The 24227-nt window shown below is 33.9% G+C and overlaps 1 protein-coding gene across 3 annotated transcripts in view; it reads right to left on the bottom strand.

Moving 5' to 3' along the window:
- CNTLN (centlein) overlaps positions 1–24227 on the bottom strand; it is a 207598-nt gene that overhangs the window by 53802 nt on the left and 129569 nt on the right. For all 3 annotated transcript variants that reach the window (XM_040540984.1, XM_040540985.1, XM_040540986.1), the window contains exons 14-18: positions 19083–19174; positions 15990–16510; positions 13198–13372; positions 10173–10266; positions 9288–9511 (exon numbers count right to left, since the gene is read on the bottom strand). In XM_040540984.1, the coding sequence (XP_040396918.1) occupies positions 9288–9511; positions 10173–10266; positions 13198–13372; positions 15990–16510; positions 19083–19174 (1106 nt within the window). The remainder of the gene's footprint in view (positions 1–9287; positions 9512–10172; positions 10267–13197; positions 13373–15989; positions 16511–19082; positions 19175–24227) is intronic.

Genomic DNA, 24227 nt, shown 5'->3' with positions numbered 1-24227 from the left:
CTGCTCCTATTACACAGTCTCCAGCTTATATATTCTTGGTGTATAAACAAAAAAACACGCTACTGTTTATCACAATGGCACTGGGAGTTTATGCTCAACTTACTACCTACTAGGACTCTCACCTTTCTTCAGAGTTCCTGGTTCCAAGGAGACAGCCATTCAGCTTTGCTCAACATGAACTTGGGCAATGTATTGGTTTTCATTATGATGTAATGATTTTCTTATTAAAAACCCTGTTGTGAGGTCATAATGATCTATACTTCTAGCCAGTGTCTGGTGGATAATTGAAGGTTTAGAATAGCCGTCAATGACTGAAGATATCCTCCTGCACTGACTTGGAATTTTTAAGTTGTCACTAATTTAAAAAAAATGATTGAAAGATTATACCTCTAAAACAAACAGCAAAAAGACTGTCATAAATTTCATAGCATATCCAAATGGAACTGATGCATAAGGTGTAAACCATTATTGGGAAAAAAATAATGTTATCATTCATGTGAGGGATCAACTGAAAAATTAATTTCATGGTATGTGAGATTCTGAGCTAGAGAAAGTGATTTAGTACTATTTATATGTACTGATTTAACCTTAAGATATGAATTGACACATTGAGTCTACTCTGTGTACCATGTGACAGTATTTAACCCCAATTCATATAGTACATGAAACATGGTGAAGATCACTGAAGAAAATTAATCGCCATGGCACAGGGACACACAATGTAACTGGTTGTGCTTATAAAACTTCCAGGTACTTTCAGGTCCTAAAGCCATTTTCTTAACCCCATGACCCTGCTCCTTCAACTTATTAGGAAATCCACCTCCTCATATTAGGAATAAAACTGCCTCTTAATAATTCATATTACATCTATTTACCTAACCATACTGAGCACCCTGCTCTACCAACCTTATGCTCCTTATCTCCCCAGAAATGGAAATTTATTTAATTGATTAGGACAGGAGCTAAAGAATGAGAAGCAAGGTAAAAGGGTGTATTAGGAGGACAGAGAAGAATCAATTCATCCTTTAACATTCACAGTATAAAAGAATGAAAAAGCATTTCCACAATTTCTCATGACTTCTGAAAACTTTTCATATGTATATAATCAGGAAAACTTTTACCTACACTGAGAATGAGAAAAGAGACTGTTAGGTAAAAATCTGACACATTAAACAGGCAATTACATACAAGTGGAGATTCAAACTTGCACAGTAGGATATATGGCTGACAGAAACCAAGACATGTATCTCTTGCATTTTAGTAGCACCCACAGAATGGTACAAACAGATGTTTGCATAGCGTATCAGAATGCTAACTATGCAATATTAAAAAAAAAATAAATGTAGCTACATCCTCTAAAGTAATTTCTTTCCTGTAATTTCAAAATGCAAAAGAACTTCTTACCACAGAGAGACCTCCTACATGCAAATCTAGAACCCAAAAAAATATTTTTACCGTAAGTATTACAACCTTGGAGGTCTTGAAATTTTATAAAATTCAATGGAAATAAGAATATGCATGAAATGGTTAGTAAATTAATTTCATAGCTAATACTGGCAGTTAGTGTTAATTAATACTTTTTGGGGGACTCCAATGAACAAGCGTAAGAGTACTTTTCCAATTGCAACCCACACTATTTTTTCCATAACAATCTGTAAGAAAAACAGACTACCATAGGCGAAATGTAATCTCCCTTTAACAAATAAAGAATTATTCCCAAGTCAATGTGCTGTTTTTGTTTTTTTCTTTCTTTTTTTTTTTTTGTGAGACTTGATGGTGAATAAATATTATCTGACAAAACCATATAACATCCACAGAACTTCACATAACAGACAGAACCCAGTCTAGTTCAGTGCTTAGCTTTAATTAAACAACCAGATCACACTGAATCCAATGAAGATATTCTTATACTGAGTATTTAGTCCCGTTTCCAAAAGAGAAGCAAAGAGAATAACTGTGTGGCTTTTTATTTTTTCTTTCAGAATCTCAGGCAGATGTTGGGTTTTACTTCTTACTGTAATTACAAAGAAAACTTTAAAACTAATTACATAAAAATATCATGTATAAGAATTTGTACTCCTTACATCATTTTTCTAAAGCCAACAACATAGACAACTGTCTTTGCATGAGCTGAATTAGAACTGAAAATACTTTTAAGAAGGGATGAAGATGACAAAAAAATGCAAAACATTAAAAATAATTCTTAAAGTTGATGCAAAGGGTTTTATTAGGTATTTAACATGTTATTTATAAAGCCCCGTAGAAGGATGGAAATCATTAAGATGTCAAGGTCTTAAAAAAGTTACCATGAACAAGAGCTGTCCTAAGACGTACATTAAGATGCAAACTGTAGGAATATGCACCGAGGGTTAAACAACAAAATATTTCCATCAAATATTACTCAGAAGAACAACTCAGCAAGAAAGAAAGGACAAAAGGAAATCCTATTATGACAGTGTTAGTTGAGCTTTTCCAGGTCCCACATGGGATGTTATTCAGGAAAATTTTGGGGTTAAAAAATGTCAAATGAGTTCCATTTTTTGTCTAGTAATAAGGTAGGATTCATTGTACAAGGAAAGGTTGATTGAATCACATGAAAGGTGGAGAAAAGTAAGCTACATTTCACATGAAATCAATAAACCAAAAAATTACAATATACCTTCCATATTACAATATTAAATATTAAAATTATACTATCTTCCATACTGTAATATGTATACATGTACATATTACTGTATTATACTATCAGATGTTTATATTAAATATGCTTACAGATATGTAAGATATACTACCTACATTTGTAACATTACAAGAATATGCTAATCCTTGTGATACAGGTTTTTTCTTTTAATATAGCAGCATAACATTTAGAATTTCTATATGATATGATAAAATAATACATAGTATTGGTTTTAAGTATATTCTATGAACTTCATGTAGTCTCCACAATTTTTTGTTTACAGTATATTTTTCTAGAATTTACCTATCCGTAAGTTATGTCATTTTGACATCAATATAAAACAACTCTCATAGTTCCAGTTCATGCCAACTGTTCTCTTTAATTTATGAATGAGACACATTTCCTACATGCAATGTACTTCAACTGTTGTTCATCAATAATTCAACAGATTTATTGTAATTTTTCTTCAGAGATCAATAGAAATGTAAAAGGTATTTTGCTTTATTTTTGTTTTGTAATGAAAGCACAATTTCATGATAAATATATTTTACACTCTAGTTCTTTAAAGGAACCAACTCCAAAATGTTGTAAAGTTTGCAATGCAACAAACAATAAAAATCGCTAAGATATTTTTGGTTTACATACATTTTAAAAGGGCAGTTACTTTCATGTTTACCATGTAGCAATTCTTCATTTTATTTCCAAGTCAACTTCTCTGACAGAATAGAAAATAGAAATTTGAGTACTGCTTTATACCAGCAGCAATGCTGAATCAGTTATTTACCAGAGGAAAAAGTATACAGAGAATTCCTCACTAAAGAACTGGAAGTTTGACCAAATACATTTAACTAGCTAAACAGCTAGTTTATTACATCCCTAGTAGAATTTTGGACTAGGAATTGAAAGAGGATAATTTTAGGCTCACAGTATCAGACAGCTTTGTCTGTCTCTGTTTCTAGCCTTTAGAAGTCTGACATCCCACCTGATTTTCAATTTATTAGGCTCAGAAAAACTCTAGTAAACCTAAATGTCACTTGTTTAATTTATGATCTATCAGAATCTATTATTCTCTTTAGAGCCAAGCCTTCAAAAACTGTGGGCAGGGTCCTGAAATAGAACTTAAATTCCATAGAAGTAAAGTTTGAAATAGATTATAGACAATTTTTTTTCTACTTACAGGCAGTATTGTTATTTAGGTCTGGAACATTGCGGCAAGACCAGGAAGAATGGCTTTCTCTCAAGAACACATAAGCTGAGGGTGTGTTTTGACATTTGAATTGTCTGTTGTGCCATCAAAGAGGTCTCTTCTAGGCATTCTACAAAATGATAACTGCAGTATGACTTCAGAAGAAAAAAACATAGTATTTACATCCAGTCAAGTTTTGAGAAGACCTCAGCCTCCCACTTGAACATAGTTTTATTAGATAAACCTCTGCTGTTTTAGATTGTATTTACAAACTCTGGAAAGGTCAAGCAGTATATCCTGTTTTATCATACTTTTAACGCTTCTGCTTTACCTTTACACTTTTTCTAAATTTTAAATATAAGTCGAATAGAAAATGTACTATTTTGATTTTTTTTTTCAGATTCTGTCTTCACTTCTTTTTGAATATTGTTCCTAAAGATTAGAGTTCCTGCAAATTGACCAAGACCATTGCTATTCACAGCAGTCAGGGAAGGATAATCTGTACACTTCTCCAGACACGGAGGAAAGAGAAACTACATTTGTTCTGACATTTTCGGGAACAGGCTCTTCCAAAAAACAGCTTCATACAGTTCTTTGATTGCTTTTTTGCAGTCAGTGCCCAGGTTGGGTGGTTGGGACATGGTTTTGCACTGAGGTTTGACAAAGATGTTAAATAGGTATATTTAGCTTTTTTATTACTTATTTTTATTTCTCCAGTGGATACATGTAAGATGTTTTAGACGTAAATGTGTCTGGTAAGAATGGAAAGGGGCATTGCTGAACAGGAAAGAAAGAAATTGAACTTTCATTAGTTTATTTTCAATGTTTTATTACCTTAGCCATTACAGCAGCACAATTTACTTTTTTTTTTTTTTAGCTATTTCTGTAAATGAAAGTCAGAATTCCTGCATATACTACTGGTGTAACTGTAAACTCTTGCACAGCCTATCTGTAAAAATTTGTATTTATACTTTTTAAATAAAGTATAGTGACTTCAAAATAAAGTAATAAATAAAGTAATAAAGTGACTTCAAAATTTTAATTCTTCTAAAACATTTCATAAAATTGTATCAATCAGATATTCTGTATATATGTGTTATTATCTGATGTGCATCTTAAAAAATATATTTTTAAGCCACTGGAGAAAAAAATTATTTCATTTAGAAATATGACACTGAATGTATAAGCTTTTGTATGAACTTAATTTAAAAAAGCACAAAAGCTCTGAAATACTTCTGTGAAAGAGGAGTCAAAAAGCTGTAAGTTGGATACCTATGAAAGTGTTTAGGTTAAAACTACTGGACATGTTTACAAGAATTTCTAATGGGACAATGTTTATTTTAAAAGATACCAAAAGTTTTCAAAATGCTTATGCGTCTGCTACAATTCTACTGAACAAAAGTGAGAAAGTTCAAAAAGCAGTTTTGACTTAGTGATGAATAATTTAAAAAAAAATTAGCTTGCAATTTCAAGCTTATTCCTAAAATTTAGGAATCCTTAAAATTTAAAGAAAACACACACACAAAAATTACAATGTAAATAAATCATAAACTTATAAAATGAAAAACCCCACACAAAAACTTAAGTCAAAGTGAAATCTTTGTGTAAACAATAGTTAAGTCAGTAACTACAATGCATCTAAGTTCATCATCGGTTTCTTCTTTGTTTTGAGGTAACTGAATAATGCTAAGTTGGTTATTACTCATATTTGGGTACTATAAGAAGAGTGAAGACTGATGAATTTGCAGATGCAGCTCGGAATTCTCAGCTGTTCTCTGATAAACTGAGCAGCAAACAATAGTCAAGAGAATATGTAGAGAAAGCCACAAACATACTTTTAAAAACATAAAGCTTTTTCTAGCTCTGTTATTTTCTGCTTTTAATGCTTACACCTTTCTGTTCTTGAGATAATCCACCAGATCAACTTTCCTTTTGTCTTAAAGCAAACTGTATTTAAAAAGCCCAATAAGAGCTCAGCAAAAAGATATGTTCCCTCAAAATTCAAAGAAAATAGAAACTTCAACAGCTCAAACAAAGTTTAGAGAGATTTTTATAATGCTATAGATGCTATCACAAAAAAATCCCTAGGCTGAGCTGCAGCTAAAACATACAGAGACTTCTAAAAAAAATCCAACTCATCAAAAAAGTAGTTGCGTATCTGCAAGAATGCATCTGAAAAATTTTAGTTAAACCTTCACATCATGCACTCCAAAGGACCTGTCAGTGGTTGACTGGTTGACTTGTTCCCATCTTTTGAGATCCATGTTTCCTGGTGAAGCAGCCTTATAGAAGCAGTTTGCAAATGTCTACGGCATTCTGTTAAGAAATGCATTTATGACATCACCTGAGAAACTGGAGATCTGATGCAAAAGATCCTACAGTACCTTTCAGCAGCAGACCTATGAGTGGCCACAACTTTAATACGATAAACACTAATGACAACCTGCATACAATTTTCCTTTTTTATCAATAAATTTTATCTGAACTTTTCTGACAAGAATGATAACTACTGCATAACACTAATTATCACTGCTCTGCTGTATGCAATAAATAGACTCCTTTTATAATTAGTCACTTAGTGATACAAATGAGTAGGGGGGAATAAATCTTATGAAATAAAAATCCTGGATTTTTCTAACAATTCCTTTCTGATGTTTTTCCTAAGAAACTAAGGAAATGCTAAATCCCTTTGCTTCTACATTAAGTATCAGCTCCAGCTGTGATTTCTATACAATGATTGCAAAATGTAACTACTGTACTTCTGAACAGACGGTCTTGACTCAGTATTGATGTGAATCCTTGGAGAATGCAAGCTTTGAATCTCACATGTGCAGACACTTTAAAGACATTTTGCAGAAATATGCACAGAATTGCTTTTGCAGAAACAAAACAAAGCAAGAAATAGACATTACTGCAAAGAGTCTACAAGGCTAAACAAAAAATGAACTAAAAATTCAGCATTCCTTACTCTCACAAACAGAAACAATCATAAATACAGGTGTGTGTGTATCTTCAAGAAAAATACACAAAACTATATATGTACATATATTCTGAAAATCAACAGATGCCAGACAGTTCTTAGGTTGTATGAACTGTAAAATGTCTCAATATGAACATCTGGAACGTTTAAATCCTAAATCCAGAGTCAATCTTCTAGCATTAGATTCCTTGAGGATTATAACAAAGAACTGAGTGCACGAACATCTGCCCTTGTCTCCTAATGGATTTATTTTCTTAGTTAAATGCAGGCAACATCTCATCCAAGTCCATGTTGTTTATGTTTAAGTTACTAAAACACTACACTTACCTTAGCCCAACATCGCAAGTTTGCTGTTAATATAAAAATTACCCAGGAGCATGATTACATACAGAAGTTATATTTGTATGCTAGTTACTTTGACACTGTTAAAGTGTGTAAGAGTCTCCCTGAATCCAGAGATTGCCTAAATCTTTTACTTCTTGGTTTGTTCCCTTGGTTTTTATCTTCTACCTGTGCAAGATAATTCCAGAACCTAAAGTTAACAGGAACACTGAGGAGAAACAAAGATGAAAATAGTATTTTTAATAAGGAAGAAAATGTTTTAAAAATAGAATTTCACTTGCAATACCTTAAAACTTCACTTCTAGATAGCAATTTTTATAACACTAATAAAAACAATCAAACCAAAAAAAAAAAAAAAAACCACAAATGTGTGCTTTACAATCATTTGATCTGTCTGAATCATGGTTCTCTCTCTAAAACACGCATGTACCCTGCAGTGACTGTGTAGGTGCTTTACCTCCTTAATTTTCACTTGGCAAGTAGCCCAAGCCTCTGCTTTAAATTTCCCACTTGGTAGCACTACTATGGCACCTGAAGAGTAATTAGTTATAAGAAAGGGAATTTGAATTGGTTGCTGAGAAGGAAAAAAATATGCATGCCTAATAAAGATTTTTCCTTGAGTACCTGCAACACCATTTATTTAATTTTGCTTAGAATGCACCACCCTTTAAATAGACCATTGACCAAACTTTTTTTTTTTTTTTTAAAAAAAAAAAAACTTTCCAAAAGAACAGTGAAAGAAAATTGGTTTCTAAGACCATACTATTTTGCTTGGAGTCAGTCCTTTACATTACAACAACACTTACCTTCATACATTTTTTTTTTAAACACAGTTTCTTGATAATGGCCTTTTTTTAAAAAAAATTTGTTTCCCAAACTGCTCTCCTATGGACACCTAAGGTGTAGTCTTCTAGGAAGGCAAATCATGATGATGTCTGAGCAAGTTGAATATCCTATATAAATTACTTATACATAACTCTCTGTGAAGTTTATACTGTCCATGAAGCTTTACGTTATGATACTATTTGTGAGATAGGCAGATCTCTACTGGTCCCAATGACCTTGGAAACTATTTTTGAACAATTCATTACATATATATAGTTATGCAAAATGAGTAACAGAAATTAGGTTTTTCCTTCTCTAGAAATTAGCAGTTCCCCAGCCCTAAGAAAGTGAAAAGTGCTGCTCCTGATACTGCTTCTGCCTTCTGCGCAAAGAGAGAAATGCAGAGAAGTTTGAGGGGGAGGGGATTTGATTTCTTTTTTAATGTCTGCCTCCTTCCAGCAAGTCCATCTGTTGTAGCACTATAATTCTGGAAGCAGGATGTGTGTGTGACCAACAGGAGACAATTACTGCAAAAGTGTTTGTTGATTCAGCTCTATAAAGGGTAGGCCAATCACTACAGTATGAATAGAAAAGAATTCCAGCTGAGGAGCTGCATATAGATTAACACAAAATACATATATATAAATGAGAATGGGGAAAATCTGTAAGGAATGATAGTATGGGAAAGGATTAAGTAGGAATGAAGACTGATGTAAAGAAGGAAGCTGGCATTTTGGGGGCTGTTAACCAAATAGTTTGTCAGTCTCTATTTTCATAAATCATATTCTGTAGCTTTCTACCTTGACAGAGAGAGCTGGGTTTATATAGATATAGAACTGGTTTGAGTTCCTTTTGAAAGAAAACTCCAGTTGCCTTGAGCATTCCTTTTGTGGGGCATATGGAAACAGTTTCTCCAGAAGTGACTGCTCTTTATAGAAGAAAGGGTGCTAGTTCAAGTGGACTGACCAAATTCTCAGGAAAATTCTCAGACGACAAACTGAGGGTGAAATTCTCTCCACCATTCAAATAGAAGCAAAATATCAGTGTGAAAACAAGTTATTTTTCAGCAGGGCTAATGAAGTGTCTTAATAAAATAGTTTATCACGCCTGTATATAACATCTGATTCAGTATCTCATAGAAAACATGCTAATGTATAACATTTCATAATTTTGATCACAAGTTAAGAAACAAGCAATGTTATCAGAATTCCACAAAATTATAACAGAATTAAACTGAACATACATAATAGACACCATAATGAGGAGGACTTTACCTGTATGGTCAATTTACTAGTTTGAAGTCTCTGATCAGCCAAATGTAGCTGAGCTGTTAGTTTTTCATTCACTTCTTTAAATCCCTTCACAGAAGATACTGCTGTCTTTTTTTCATTCTGTAAAACAGCTATCTGCTGCTGCAATGACTTAATTCTTTCCCGTAGTAGAGTAGCAGAGTAGCCTGGTTTCTGGAAAATGATATTTCTCCTTTTTGTTCTGTTCACTAAACATAAAATGGCATGTTACTAATACCGACAGACCATCATAAACAGGATGATTTTTGATGTTCCTCTAGCCCTCCAGAACACTATTTTAGCCTCTAAAATACTTTTCTAGGATACCATACTTAAAACTTCTCAGTAAGTGAACTGAGAAATTAATTCAGTTAACCTGTAAATGTTTGATGCTTTTTTTCTAAAGTGCCAACTCTGCAAACTCAACAAGGACTTGAAAGTTAAATATGGCTCTAGCTTCTGATTGGTATTACCAGAAAAGACTTGGTAACAGATTTTTTAAGGTCTAAGCCAAAATACAGTTCATTTTGTTCCTTGACTGTGTTGGACACAAAGAAAAAGTAGGAACAAGAAACAATGAAAAGCCTTGTTAGTTTAGTCAACAGATTCAATAGGCACGATTTAGTAAAAACAGAAAATAACTTTACTGACCTAAAAGATGTTTGATGATCACTTTTTGTGAGACAATTTCATTTTAAAATAATGACCTGAAGCTTTGAAAACATACTCATGTAAATTGACAACAAGCAAATCATGCAACAAAATAGAAACCGAGTTCACGTAACATAATGGATGAGGTTTTGAAATATCAGGCAGGAATTCTTTGTCAATATTACTTATGAACTTGCCAAAAATATATAATATTCCTACCTTTGCTTAGAAATGATGGATAAGCTGTTATGAGATAGCAGATCTTTTTCCTCTTGGATTGTAACTTTTCCAGGTCTTTATTCTTTGAATGGATCTAAATAAAAAACAGAAGCATGAAGCTTAGCTTCTCTTCCTAATGGCACACCAGCCACAAAACTCCATCATTTTCCAGTTTTAATCGAAACAACAAAAATTATTTCCAAAAATATGAAAATTTTTCTGAATTATAATTTGAAAACTAGTTTTACAACACCAGTCCACAAAGAGTACAAATTTGTGTCTTTCCCATCAATGTAGAAGAAATAAAAAACTGTTAATCATAACCCCTTCCAAAGAATCCCAAAAGAGAAAAATGGAGTGCCTGTTAATATCTACTGGTGTTTTTTTTTTAGATAAGGTATGAATTTATTTGTAGGGAAAAAGATGTGTACTGTTTGAAAGCCTACAATATCCCTTGTTTCAAGATATTTAAATGCATTTAAAAAAAGGAATAGTGATATTATTTCTAGAGGGATAAGATCAGATTAGACACTAATTCTTAAAGGGAAGATGCACGAATGTACATGCATCTACTAATGCAAACCTGTGTTTGTACAGTTCAACAAAAATCAACTGCATACCTTTTAATTATAAATTTCTATTTGAAAAATAAGGTATTTCCAGAACACGTAAAATGTTCAATGACAGAAACAGAGGCTGAAGAATGAGCATGGCTTACATCAAAATCAACATACTAGTTCCTTCACTTTTAAATGCTTGGTATATTTTGAAACATTTTTTTTTCTTCTGAAGTTTGCAAAGTTTATCCAATTTTTCAATTAATCTAATTAATTTCTATGTGATATCATGCAACACATTTCTGGAAATACTCATAATTAAAATACCTTTTCATCAAATGTATAAGGGTAATTAGGAATGGATTATCTGTTAATTGCATTGGACAAAGTACTGACATTCCAGGATAGTTTAGCCATGAATTCTAGATTTGTACAATTGCCACATAATTTGAAGGACAAGAAAATAGGATGTGCATGGGGAAAAAAAAAAAAAGAGAGAAAAAATCTGTCTCTTTTGGGAATGCTCTTAATCAATTACATTTTCTTCTCTGTCTCAAATGCAATAATGGAAACTGGTACTAAGTACCTACCAGTACGGCTAGAGGACCCTACAGCATGGAAGACGTAAGAGATGACCAGTGATGGTCTGAGATGGTGATTATATGTCAAGTAGACCCAAGTTCTCAACTGATAACCATACATAGCTGCAGTGAAAAGATGGCTATCTCCACTCTAGGCCACAGCTCTGCTAACTTAATGAGTTTAGAGAGTGTCAGTGACTCCTGATACTGCACAGGGTACTATGTATTTACAGCATAGGGGGCAAAACTGAGAAAGACTTTGTGCCATAACCAATCTCACCTCCAACAACAGACATAGCTCAACACTTACAAATTTTGTGTCAGGAGCTTTTCTGGCCTTTTGTGTGAGAATACCGTTACCCAACTGGAGTGTTTCCCTCAGAAGGGATTTAAGATTTTTGTTATCATTTTTGCTGTTTGCAATACCAGTAAAAAGCCTGCTATGGTGCAAGGAACACCAAGAATTGTCAATGCTAAACCTTTTTTCAGTGCCATTTTCCATACTTTTACAGTAAGACATGTTTTCAGGTGCTTCTCCTGAACGTCCACTGAAGCATACATACCTGCTTAGCACTCTTGTGATATTTCTTGTGCATGCTCCACGTCCCGCAGTCTGTTAAAGAAGTGTATCAGAATACTTCTGTCTTTTCCAATAGGAACAGACAGCAAATGCAATGCAAGCAAAAAGAAGAGGTACTGGCTGTGTCTACACTACCAGCCAAGATAGCCCAGACTCAGCTGGATGCCCTGTCCTGTACATGTTCAGTTCAAGGTGGCAGGAGGTAACAGGAGTAGGACACTATGACAGTGTTTCACATACATCATATACTCATGATGGAATATTGTGTATTCCATACCAACAGATAGTTGCAGAAGAATTTTCCATTTTCCAGATTTTCTGACAGAAAAATAGATCTTCTCATAAAAACACACAATCAAGAATATGTAATGAGACCAGAGAGTTTGTATTTATATAAAAATTTTGGAAACTAAGAAAAGGTAATCTGTTTCCAAACTCTTTATTCTATCACTGTACATAAACAATTTCAAGGTCATTTTCAAACAGCAGCAAGTTACTCAGTGTTTCAGTATCCCATTTCTTGAACTAAGAACTAATATCGTCTGCTTGTGTTTTAAATTCCATGATTTAAAGTAATTTATTTGGGCAAACACAGGAGGGAAAAATTATTAGACACCTTTCTGAAGTCCAAAAATGAGTCATTTGTTACAGATTGTATGGAGCTTCTAAAGATTGGGGAAACAACCAGCTGGCCCTGTTTTGTCAGAAAGTAGCATATAGATGTTAGGGATGAGACAAGGGGTTCAAATCCCAGAAATTAATGTAAATGGGCTAAGTAGAAGCTAAAAGCACTCTTTGCTCTAAACAGAATCTCCTGAACAGAGCTAGAGCCAAAAGCATCCAAGATGGAGACAACTCTTTCTGAACACACCACATTAACAGAAAGGTGTTTGTGCTTGATTAGTCAGCACACCATTTTGCTAGAGGGGAGACATGGTTGTTGCTATTTCTTCGTTATGGGCTATGTCACCCTGTTCTGTATGGCTTAATGAAGAATTAAAGAGCTTAATGGGATGTCTGAGGCATTCTTTGCCTTGACTGTGAGACAGCAGGACTAGCTTACAGCAGGTTTACATTTTTTAATCAGCTTTTACACTCCTGATATATCCTCCAAATTCTTTGCAGACTAATTGTTCAGAAAATATTCTAAATGATAATGAAACTCTACCCACTGAATACCTGCAAGCAGATTTTCTTTCCAGTTTACAGTGAGAGTCAAATTAATTAAGAGGGGAACAGCAGTCATAATACTAACTATTAAACTTCAATACTCGGCACAGGAGAACAAAACAAGCTACATTATATACCTTTTTATTATACCGTTGGCTTTTGCCTTCTAAATGAGCAATGTTGCAGGGCTTTTGACTGTCTTGTATTTGTTTTTTTCCCTGTTGCTTGCTTCTGTCTGGCACAGGATCAATATTTTGCATTGTCTTCATAATCACTGTTTCCAAAGTTTCAGAAGCTGGTATTTCAGAGTCACTAAAACAACACATTAGGGAAAACAAAACAAAATTAAGCTAAACATTAGCAATTTCATTTAAAAGTTCCAAACAGCCAATAAGCAGGCACACAGAAAATACCACATGCAAGAACAAAGAGAAACTAATATAAAATCCAAACAGTACTAACAGTACTAAGTTGACTTATTCAACAGACACTTAGAAATATAGTACGAAATAAATCTCTGTCTTGTCAAGTCAACCCAGACAAAAAGAGTTTCACTATACAGTGCACGGAGTTCTCAGACATTATCTGTTTCTTAAAGAACAGCTTTTTTAGTCTACAAAAGTGACACACAAAGAACTGCTTGATGATACTTCTAGTCTGTGAATGGTGCACTAAGACACACTAAGTTTCCTCTCTCCTTCATTTTCACGTTGGATAGGAAATCAACAAAATGCACAATACTTCATTGAATAACATTTTGTTTCAATTGAACTTTATTTGTAGCATTGACTGAGACAAACTCAGAAACAGTACTTCAGTGAAATCTCTATCTAGCACCTCTTTGGAGTGCTTTTAAATTCTGTGAACTCAGCATTCTTTCTACTTAAATTGCATGCCATGCAGAGAAACTGCATGTGAAACCTATATTCTACTTTAAATTTTTCCTTAAACTTGTTATCTGATGTTAAAATATCAACGTGCTCTTAATTTCCAGTTTTTCATATCCTTGTCCCAGATTACCTTTTGTTTTCTGAATCAGTAAAGTCTCTCTTAAAATATGAAGTCTTGGATGTATCACCTTATATATCATCAATGGTTATTCATCACCATTTGTGCAAACACACTTCTGAAGAAATCTCTTGACTGAAAGCAATTTTGATTTGTTACTTTTTAAACCAAGACATTTAAAAAGGCACAATCGAGTTCAAACTAGGTTGCACCATCATAAAAATCAATGATTTACAGGTGGAAGCTACTTTAAAAGGCCTGAAAATGAAGAGTTTGTATGGGAACACGTTTATCCTTTCCCAAACCCGTACTGACATACTAGTATGTCTTATTGAGTGGCAAAACCAGAAACCAATGTAGTACTTCGAATGTGCTGTAGTAAAACAGAAATATTTCTAACTGTGTGTATTTTTTTTTCTAATTTGAATGCTTACAAAAAATGTTTTATTTAGAAAAAGAAAGGATTGAATCTAGAAATTCAGACTGCTACTATTGATAAAGAATAGTAGATATTAATCATACTAAGAGGACACTAAATGAAGACATCTCCCTTAGCTGTTGGGAATGACACCTTGAAATATCACTTTAGAAAATGTTCATTTATTTATGACAAGAATTTACTAACCTGATACTTGTATAATTATCAAACAATAAGGATACCTATGGCTAGCCACAGCAAACGAAGCAATACAAATAATTTTCACTTCATTTCAAACTCAACTTGAAATGACAATTTGTTTGTTGAATTTTGTTCTTAAAAAGCAAAACATGAATTTGAATAAATTGAATAAAAAGCTCATTAATTGTAACAGAAAACAAAAACAAAAACATTTTTTTCTGTAAAATCAGATCTGCAAGATTAAATTAAACAGAAAAACAAACAAGCTTGATATTAATGACAGCAATGGACAAATTACATGGTACTTAATTTGTTTTCTCTCTCAAGTTACTGTGTTCAGGATCCCCCTTTGCCTGGGGAGAAGCAGCAGAGGGGCTTCATTTGCCACTGCTGATTTGCTCCATATGACATACAAAGCCAATGTGAATGCTACAAAGAAGATTCCATATTCTTTATCTCTGCTAGCTTCTCTGTGTTTTGGAGGTAAATATAGCCTTAAGAAATTTCTTTACATGTCTCTTAGTACAATGTATTGAAAGAAACGGTGTGATATGCAGTCACGTAGGGGCTTACTGCTGGCTTCAAGTGTGTGTGGACACACAGAAGCAGAAGTAAAAATCCTAAACATTTATGAATCTTGCCAGTGCAATTTTCTGAGGGCCTTGTGACTCGTGACTGAGATTCTATGCAGTAACAATTACCTTTAAGGAACTAATTTTTAACCATCATTCAATTAAAGTTAGTACAATGACTGTGCATAAAACATACATGAAATAATTAGTGTGGATGGTTCTTAATTTAAAGGATGTTAAACAGCTTGTAGACATCTGCTAGCAAGCTGAAATGGGTCATTCAAAATTTATCTAACTAAATTAAGGGGAAAAAATGTTTCTCCTCCCGGGTCGGCATGTCACAAGATAACTAAACCGACTTAGTAGGCTTGCCTGGGAATCCTTAGCTGTCAGTGGTGAATATGCAAAGGGCCAGCAAATTAAATCAACCTGCCAAACTGTCAATTTCAAGCCTCATGACTGCATGAAAATAGCATCACTGGAAGAAATCAAGCATTGCCTTCTTTTGGGTTTCCTGGCACCTATTCAAATACTCATGCAGTTGTGGCTAATTTTGCATGCAAATTTCAGTCAATAAGCTCAGAACAAGACCTCCCAAGATATTTCAAAGGATCTGACAGTATTTTTTTTGAATACCAAATCAACAGTAGTTGAAATTCAATCTCCATTTGCTAGTGCTTTACATATGCACAGTGTCCCCTCTACAGGGCTAAGTTAATGAGAGCCGTACCTGCTTTCACTCACATCCTCCCAGCCGTCCTTACAGAAGTTCTCAAATACATTACTCATAACCTTGATGGACTGTTTGAGAAAAGCTCCATGATGTCCCAAAGAGCTCTTTTTCTTGGCTGTTTTTAATTTAACCTTGGTACCTGTTATCTTGCAATTACATTGCCCAGAGGTTGCCACTGCTTTGGCTTCACCCACCAAACACTTCAGCTCCTGCATTTGACTCAGCAAATCTTCATTTTCCTTTCTCAACCTGTTAGCTTCTGCCACTTGCCTCTTCAAAGAAGTAGCTTCTTTTTCCTGCTCATCAATCACTATCTGAAGTTCTGTGTTGTCATTTTTTATTTCACAAATCCTCTTAAGTAGTTTTTCCAGCTCTCTTTCTCTTGTGACTGCATCCTCCTTTTGCACTTTTAAAGATGATTTTAAAACATTTTTCTCCTTCAGTAAGTCCTTATTTACTTCTTTCAGTTTCTTTAATTCCCCTGCAATAGTTTTGCATCTTCTTTCTAGTTGCTGTACCTAACAAAAGTAATTCAAGCATTCATAATATTTTAGCCTATCCAGTAGAGAAAAACCTGTTTCAAAACATATTTATTATACGACAATAATATCACACTAAGCACAAGGACAAAACCAATCTAAAGTACTTAATTTAAAAATAATTCTAACATAGTGCAGATGAATACATTTTAGCTGCAATAATACAGCTGTTGAGCAAAGGGCAGATGGTAAAAGAAGTTAAAATTCCAGGCAAAGTGACACAGAAGTTTAAGTATGCTAATGAACGTTCCTGATGCATCTTGAGCTTGTTACTGATTTGGTTATACATACTAATTGAATTTAAACAAACATTTTAAGGCAAACTATTTTGAAATACAGACAACTTTGCATTAGCTATCTAAATCAACATTTTCTTTCATGCGTTATAAATATACAAATTAGTTGATCTTCAAAAAAATTGTAGCAAGAGATGTTGGAAGCTCAGCACTTGAATACGAAGGGTGAAATGCATTTTCTGTTCACAGAGAGGGAAAATCTATCCTATTCTAATAAAGCACATTTAAAGCTTCTCAATTATATACTTCTAGGAAGCATATTCTATTGTTTCTGAAGTTCTTTGAAGTTTATACATATTCAAGGCCATGAACAATAAACTGATTCTCAATGTTCCTCAGGACTATTTGCCCAAAGTTATTCAAACTAAGCCTCACAATTTTCAGAAATAAGGGGAAACTTTAATTTCATCAGACCCGAAAACAAACATCAGGTCTGTGAGATGTCCTCAGAAGCTTGCAAAAGCCATCAGAGTGAGTTTTGTGCTCAATAAACACTTAGTCATTTTGAAGAAATACTTTTGGACGGTTTTGTGCAAGCTCATCCCCACTCTTTCACTACAGGAAATAATTTTATAAATTAATTTTTATTTTCTTAAAACTTAAAAAAAATAATTATAAAATGGATGTGGATATAATTCAGATAAACGAGAGGTCTCAACACAGCAAAAAGCCGCTCAAACTTCATATGCATTTGTGAATTTGATATGAAATTTGTGAGTTTGATAGCAGACTTTCAATATGCATGCATATCCATTGCTGCTTTCCTTGGCAGAAATTCATAGCACTCCCACAATGAACAGAGATTGTCTTATGGTTACATAAACTTATCAAATGAAATCAGGAGTAAAAGGAATTTTTGCATATGCTTCAGTGAAATCAAGATTTATGATTAAAATACTAGTTTCCTCTTCCTCTCCAATGGTAATGAGTACCAGCACCTTTCTTCAACTACCTTCCTAAACTGAGATTCTGCTATTGTTTTCTCAGATCTTTAGAGCAACCTTTTGCGCTCACTAGCACTTAAAGTCATGTATGACAGCTGCAAGGAAACAAACAATGAATAGCTTCTACACCTATCCCTAAGGTACCATCATAACTCTGTATATCCATGGAGATAAAAATTATGTAGTAGTTGGCAAATAAAATTATAGTTCTGAAATATAGATGATAACCAAGCACAAACAGTGTGACATTTCAGATGGTAGTATTCAAATTATTTCAATTACTCACTCTACCTTAAGATAAATGAATGTGAGCACTTCCTATTCTGTGTGTTATTATTTTAACATGATGTTTGTCATTCAGTAATAACGAGATGACAGCCTTCATTGCCTGACCATATGGCAAGTGTTACAAGTAGATGCAATCACATCATCTGCTGTAAATTACCATACTTCCTACAAGTTAATTCACAAATAAAAAACAAATAGACATACCCAAACTGACATTCAAAGTTATAGATTTGTTTTTATTCAATTTAAGAATGCTTTTAAAGATTTATAAGTAATTAAACAAATATTGTTTTGCAAAATGACAAATAAAAGGTATAATACTGTTTGAAGGATGTCTCTTCTTCTCAGCAAATAAAACATATGGTAAAATACAAGTGAGCCCTCTTAAGTGAACACCTGTTAACATACTAAACTACTTGTGTATATTACAAATATCAATACAAATAGCAACTAGTTAAGAGCATCTTGTTAGTGTACAAAGTAGAACATGTAGAATGTTGAGCAGTAAAGATTACATACGCGTATTTGCTAAGCCAGAGAACATGAAATGCATCCTCTACTATTTTGTGAAAAGTGATAAACCCACATATGTAAAAAATATATGCATATGCAATGTCCTAAATTTTATATAAAACAAGCAGGGAATTTATCACTATTATGCATCTATTTTATTCTGTTACATGAGATCTCTGTATATTAGCACCTGATATCATGTAAAGTTAAATACTCAGCAAAAGAAATGCAGGCTTCTGAACTTAGAAGTGGCTAAAGATAATGAAACTCCTAATTTAGATAATCTGTCAGTTTCTATCATTTTACCTCTAACCATACTTTTAAGTCACTGCAGTTATGTCATATGATACATCCACAGCCAATTCACTAGAATTCATTTTTGACACAATTTTGTAAATCCATATTTTTGAATTATGAAAGGAGAATCATGGCCTAAATTCACGAGTAATAGCCTATATATATAATTCTTAGGCTAAAATTTAGATCAGTTTGCTGGGGTTGCTACCTTACCTTCTGTAACCTCTGATCGGAACTGTCTTTCACATTCTTCTTTGGAGTACTGTTCTTGACCCCATCATCTTCACTACTTTTAAAAAGTATCTCTACAAGAGAATAAATAATACATCTCTAGCAGAGAATAAATAATACACTGTGACACCTAGCATTTCACTAAAACAATATCTAGACATTTTAACGAAATGCATTCTTCTGCAATTATTTATAATACAGTCTATTTTCTTGACAAGCGTTTTGGTCAGTTTTTAAAGAGTGACCTCCTTTCAAAGTGTTCTGTCACATAATTATGAATCTTTGCAGCATCACAGTGCGTGTTTTTTTTTTTTTTCAGAGTACAAGCTTTTCAAAGGTACAATAGATCTGCAGGTTAAAGATGCTGTACTTTCATTCCCATTTTTATTCTTTTATAGACTATTCCCTCTATGGCTTAAAAGCAGAATTCATTGCCTTTTTATCTACACAGTCACTACCAGTTTTGTTCTCTAGGTCTTGTCCCCTGCTAGGAGGATCAGAGTGATTGGTGAACAAAGCAAACAGTAACAGAATTAGGATGGATGAAAACTTTAAACCCCTTTTTTGTTAAGTGAAAGATCATGTACTTCACCAGATAAATCACACAAACCATTCCACTGTAATGCTGTGAATTCATAACAATTAGAAATTGATACAACTAATGAGAATGAACATGACTCTAAGCATCACTCTCAGACACAGCTATATACTTTCAGTACTAAAAATCACACTAGAAAGGACAACTTAAAAATTACATCTATACTCATAGAACAGGATGTTAAGAAAAAGTTTATTAGTACTAATACGTACAGTAAATCAGAAGTAAAATATGTTCTATTTAGATTTGAACTGAGAGCTTACCATTCACGAATTTCTCACTGCTTACAGAAAAGAGCAATTACACACCTCAAAAGGACTTTTTTTATTAGAATATTAAAGACATTCAAGAACAACAACAACAAAAAAACACAACACTGTAAAAGCACCATAATATTCATGTTTCTCTTCTTCCCCCAAAATTAACTTTAAGAATTAATCTTAAGGGATAAGTATCTGTGCCACATGGTGAAGGTCTGCTTTAGAAGTATCATTTCAAACTACCCGCAGACACTGCAGGTCACTTAAAAACTTTTGATTTATAAACAAAGGAAGTGTAGAAGAAAACAGTGTTACTCTCTGTAGATTCACAATCCTCTTGATATAAACAGTGACTAACAAGTTTGTTAGAGTGAATTAGACCTTTCTTTTGTCTTTGGAACATGTCATGGCCAATTAATACTTCTGTATTCATGAAATAAATGGAGCAATATTCTAAAGATAATAAAAGCTGAAAAAGGTAAAACTATGCATCTGGGGAATATGTACCTTTACCTTGATATTAATATGTTAGTTCCCATGTTATTTCAGACTACAGTCCCCCAGCACAGTGGTACTGCATACATTTACAACATTCTTTAAGTAACACACAAAGATAATACGAACATGCTTTTCATCTTTTTCTAAATATTCACTCATTTGAATGTCTGCTGTAGCTTTTATATCAGCATTTACTGTAATCCACTGGAAAAAAAAAAAAAAAAAAAGATTTCCCATAGTCAAAGAAACTGATCAAAGCACACAAGGTGTTATGTTTATTATGTGGATGTATTAAAATAAAATTTACAACTCTATCTATAAATAAACATATATGCAGGAGAATAAAGAATACTACTGCAAAATAGAAAAAAAAATGCACATGTTCAGTATTAACATAGAAGTCAAAAGCAAAAAAAAAAAAAAAAAGGTACAGGTCACTGATGCATAACCCTTTATATTAAGCAGAAAATAAATGGCCTATTCAACCCTCTTCCACCCTCTCCCCCCCCCCCCCCCCCCCCCCTTCTAATTGATATATAATTGTTCACAGGAATTAGTTAGGGAGGCAATGAAACTGTATTGCTTATAACTTGGTGCCTGTCTAAGCAGGAGGATTCATCACATCAGTCTACTCAGTAAGACATAGGATCTACCTATCATATTCCTACTAAATAATACCAAGTTATCCCTCATGGAATAGACCCCACAAGTCATAAAACCCACAATCTTCAGTCAGCCAATTATGATGGCCTTACATAGGTAAACTTAGGTCCCACCAAAACAAAATAAACTACTAACTGTGCAATGTAACACTTCATTTCTAATTAATAGTCACCAAAACTGTTTATCAAGTAGCTTGGCATGGCTGCCAAGATGGTACTTGTATGAACTCCTTTTACAGAGAAAAAAAAGCCTTTTTTTTTTTTTTTTTTAATAGAGTGGTGTCTGAATACCTACATAAACTTGCAACAGAATGAGATTCTAGGCTCAAGAATGCACCAGGCAAAGAATTCCCCTTACAGTGGCTTTCTGCACCAAGGCAGAAAAGCCACTAAGTTACTGATTTCAAAGAATCACAGAAGTGTAGGGGTTGGAAGGGACCTCAGGAGATCATCGGATCCAACTCCCTGCCAAAGCAGGTACCCTAGAGCAGGTTGCCCAAGTAGCCGTCCAGACAGGCCTTGAGTATCTCCAGAGAAGGAGACTCAACAACCTCCCTGGGTTGCTCCCATGCTCTGTCACCCTCACCATGAAGAAGTTCTTTCACATGTTGGTGCAGAACTTAGTGTGATCCATTTTGTGGCCATTGCCCCTTCCTTGTCCTGTCCTCACAGAAAGACCGCTGTGAAGACCAGAAGAAGAGAAAGCTGTTATCACTTATAAACTGGGGACATGGCAGATTGAGAAGGACTCTCAAAATGAAGTAAGTCTTTGAGCCGCCTCCCTAGACAAAGGGACAACAGCTTACCTGCTTTTAATAAGGTGCTTGCTATTTTTCTGAATGGGATTAGATGGACCCATTTTCCTGCTTTTGGAAGAAAGGGCATGAGTCCCTGCCAACACATTCTCTACAATCATGCACGAATAATTACGCGAACAGTGAGGCAAACGTTTGGATTTCATGAATACTGAAAAATAATTTGCATCGGCAAAATACACAACTGAGTTAGAACAGGCAGAAACTGGGAATGACAAGAGTACTTTCCTTTTCCCCAACGTTCATCCGTGGCCAGTAGGGTTTGAAAAATGGTACAAAAAAGCAACAAAGCTATCCAGCACCTCCTGAAAAACACAACTGGTATCTAATTAAGTAAAACAATAGTTCCTAACTTTTTTAATCCAGAGAAGCTCAGTTGCTTTTTCCAGAATTTATTCCTTGATGTTAGAATGCCTGATGGAAAGGTAGCTGCTAAGGTGGAGGTGAATTCCAGCATTGTTTATAAGCTGAGTAATTTCTTGTCAGGTTTCCTTTTAGAAAAGAAAACATATATTCCCAGACTGTGAACAAGTGTATTCAGACCATATCAAGTTTGGTCTCTCAGCAAATGCCAGATAACAGTTGGGACATTTTACTTTTATTCAGGAAGATGAAGGGACTTAAAACCCATTTTAGGGCAGAGGGTGCATGACCTTTTTCATTCATGACCAAGAATTTCTCAGAAACACTCATTTATGCTCATAGACAGCCATCCAGCCTCAGTCTTTTTAGCATATTCTTCCGGAAAATGTCAATCAACTGATGAAAGTGTCTACAGCACTGCAATATCCTAGCATTTGCAAAAGGAACAACAGGGAAATTATTTTTTACAGACTGGATGAGTAAGTATTCTTTTATACCTCAATTGGTAAAAGTTTGGAAATGGCTGGAATCAACTCAGCCTTACGTACTAGGAAAAAATGTTGCTTAATGCATATCATCAGACTTGATTTTGTAACTGAGCAAAAAAAATCCTGTTCATCTAAGTGATACAACAAATAACAACAAATGCTGGAAGAGTTATATAAAATTTCCATAACACACTTCACTAGCAGTTTAACACTTTTTCTCAGTCCCAGTAAAACAATAATTGATCATCATACAAGTAACAAAACCAGAAGAGTGTATCCGCTAATCCACTTTTAAATAAGGATATATTTTAATCTAAAAAGATAATGAAAAAAAAAAGAAAACAAAAAAAGACTAGCTGTTAAAGCACTAAACATGTCAAGAGCTGGCAGTTTCAGGGATCTGACTGTTTTTTGGAAACACATGGTTATTGCTCAGCAGGCCCTCAAGTCTTTCTCGCTGCTGGTTGCCTTTCCACTTCTCTCTGTGCAAAGACTGACTAAATTGGCAAAAACAAAAGAGCAATTTTTAAAGTTGGCATTTGAAACCTTCACTAGATTCCTTCAACTCTATCTGGGGCTATGAAAGTAACATATATGAAGTAACACAGAAGAAAACAATGATGTTCCATCTTTAGCAGCTGAAGATTTCCACCTATTTTTATGTAATTTATAAAACAAACTAAAAATAAAGGGAAAAAATACTATTTTTGTTACATTCAATTGCCCGACGTCATCGTAAAAAAAAAAAACAAACATAAAACAGCAGAAAAATGAGATGAAGAATGGTGAGGCTTTATTTCCAAATCATGGCTCTTTAGTATAGTACTCCTCCATGTCTTTTACTTTCTCCTTTTAAAAAAAATTGTGCAAAGGGAATTCACCACATACCCAGCTGGACTGTAACTATGCACTGTTGAATACTTCTCCCAAAGCATTCAAGAACACCAAATAATACACAGAATCAGAGTGATAAAGAATCTATGGTAATATACTACCTATCTGACTAGGAAAGAACCATTTTCACCAAACCATCAACTATTGTACAGTTTGTCACGTTAAAACAGAAGTTATCCATGAACAATTCTTATAAGATTTCCACCATTCCGATTTCGTTTCAAATCCACATACTTTGTGAGACTAGTATTAAAAAAGAAGTCTGAATGAGCATGAAACTTCTGTATCATTGTACTGCAAAACCCATTGCAGATTCTGGTGAAAGCTTCATAAACAAATAAACATATTTGAGATTTTACATACACACATATATATACACAGATATTTTAAACATAAAATATTAATTAATTTTATATGTTCTGCACACACACAAATTTAACAGTTTATGCCTATATGTAAAAATTATCATTGATTTCATAGGCATATGGAAGACTCAAGGGAAAACTTTAAATAAGAAACTTTTAAATAAGACTATGTATGGTCTTACAA

This window comes from Cygnus olor, chromosome Z, assembly GCF_009769625.2.
Source record: "Cygnus olor isolate bCygOlo1 chromosome Z, bCygOlo1.pri.v2, whole genome shotgun sequence".
Classification (NCBI taxonomy): Eukaryota; Metazoa; Chordata; class Aves; order Anseriformes; family Anatidae; genus Cygnus; species Cygnus olor.
This window is presented reverse-complemented; position numbering and strand designations above follow the sequence as displayed.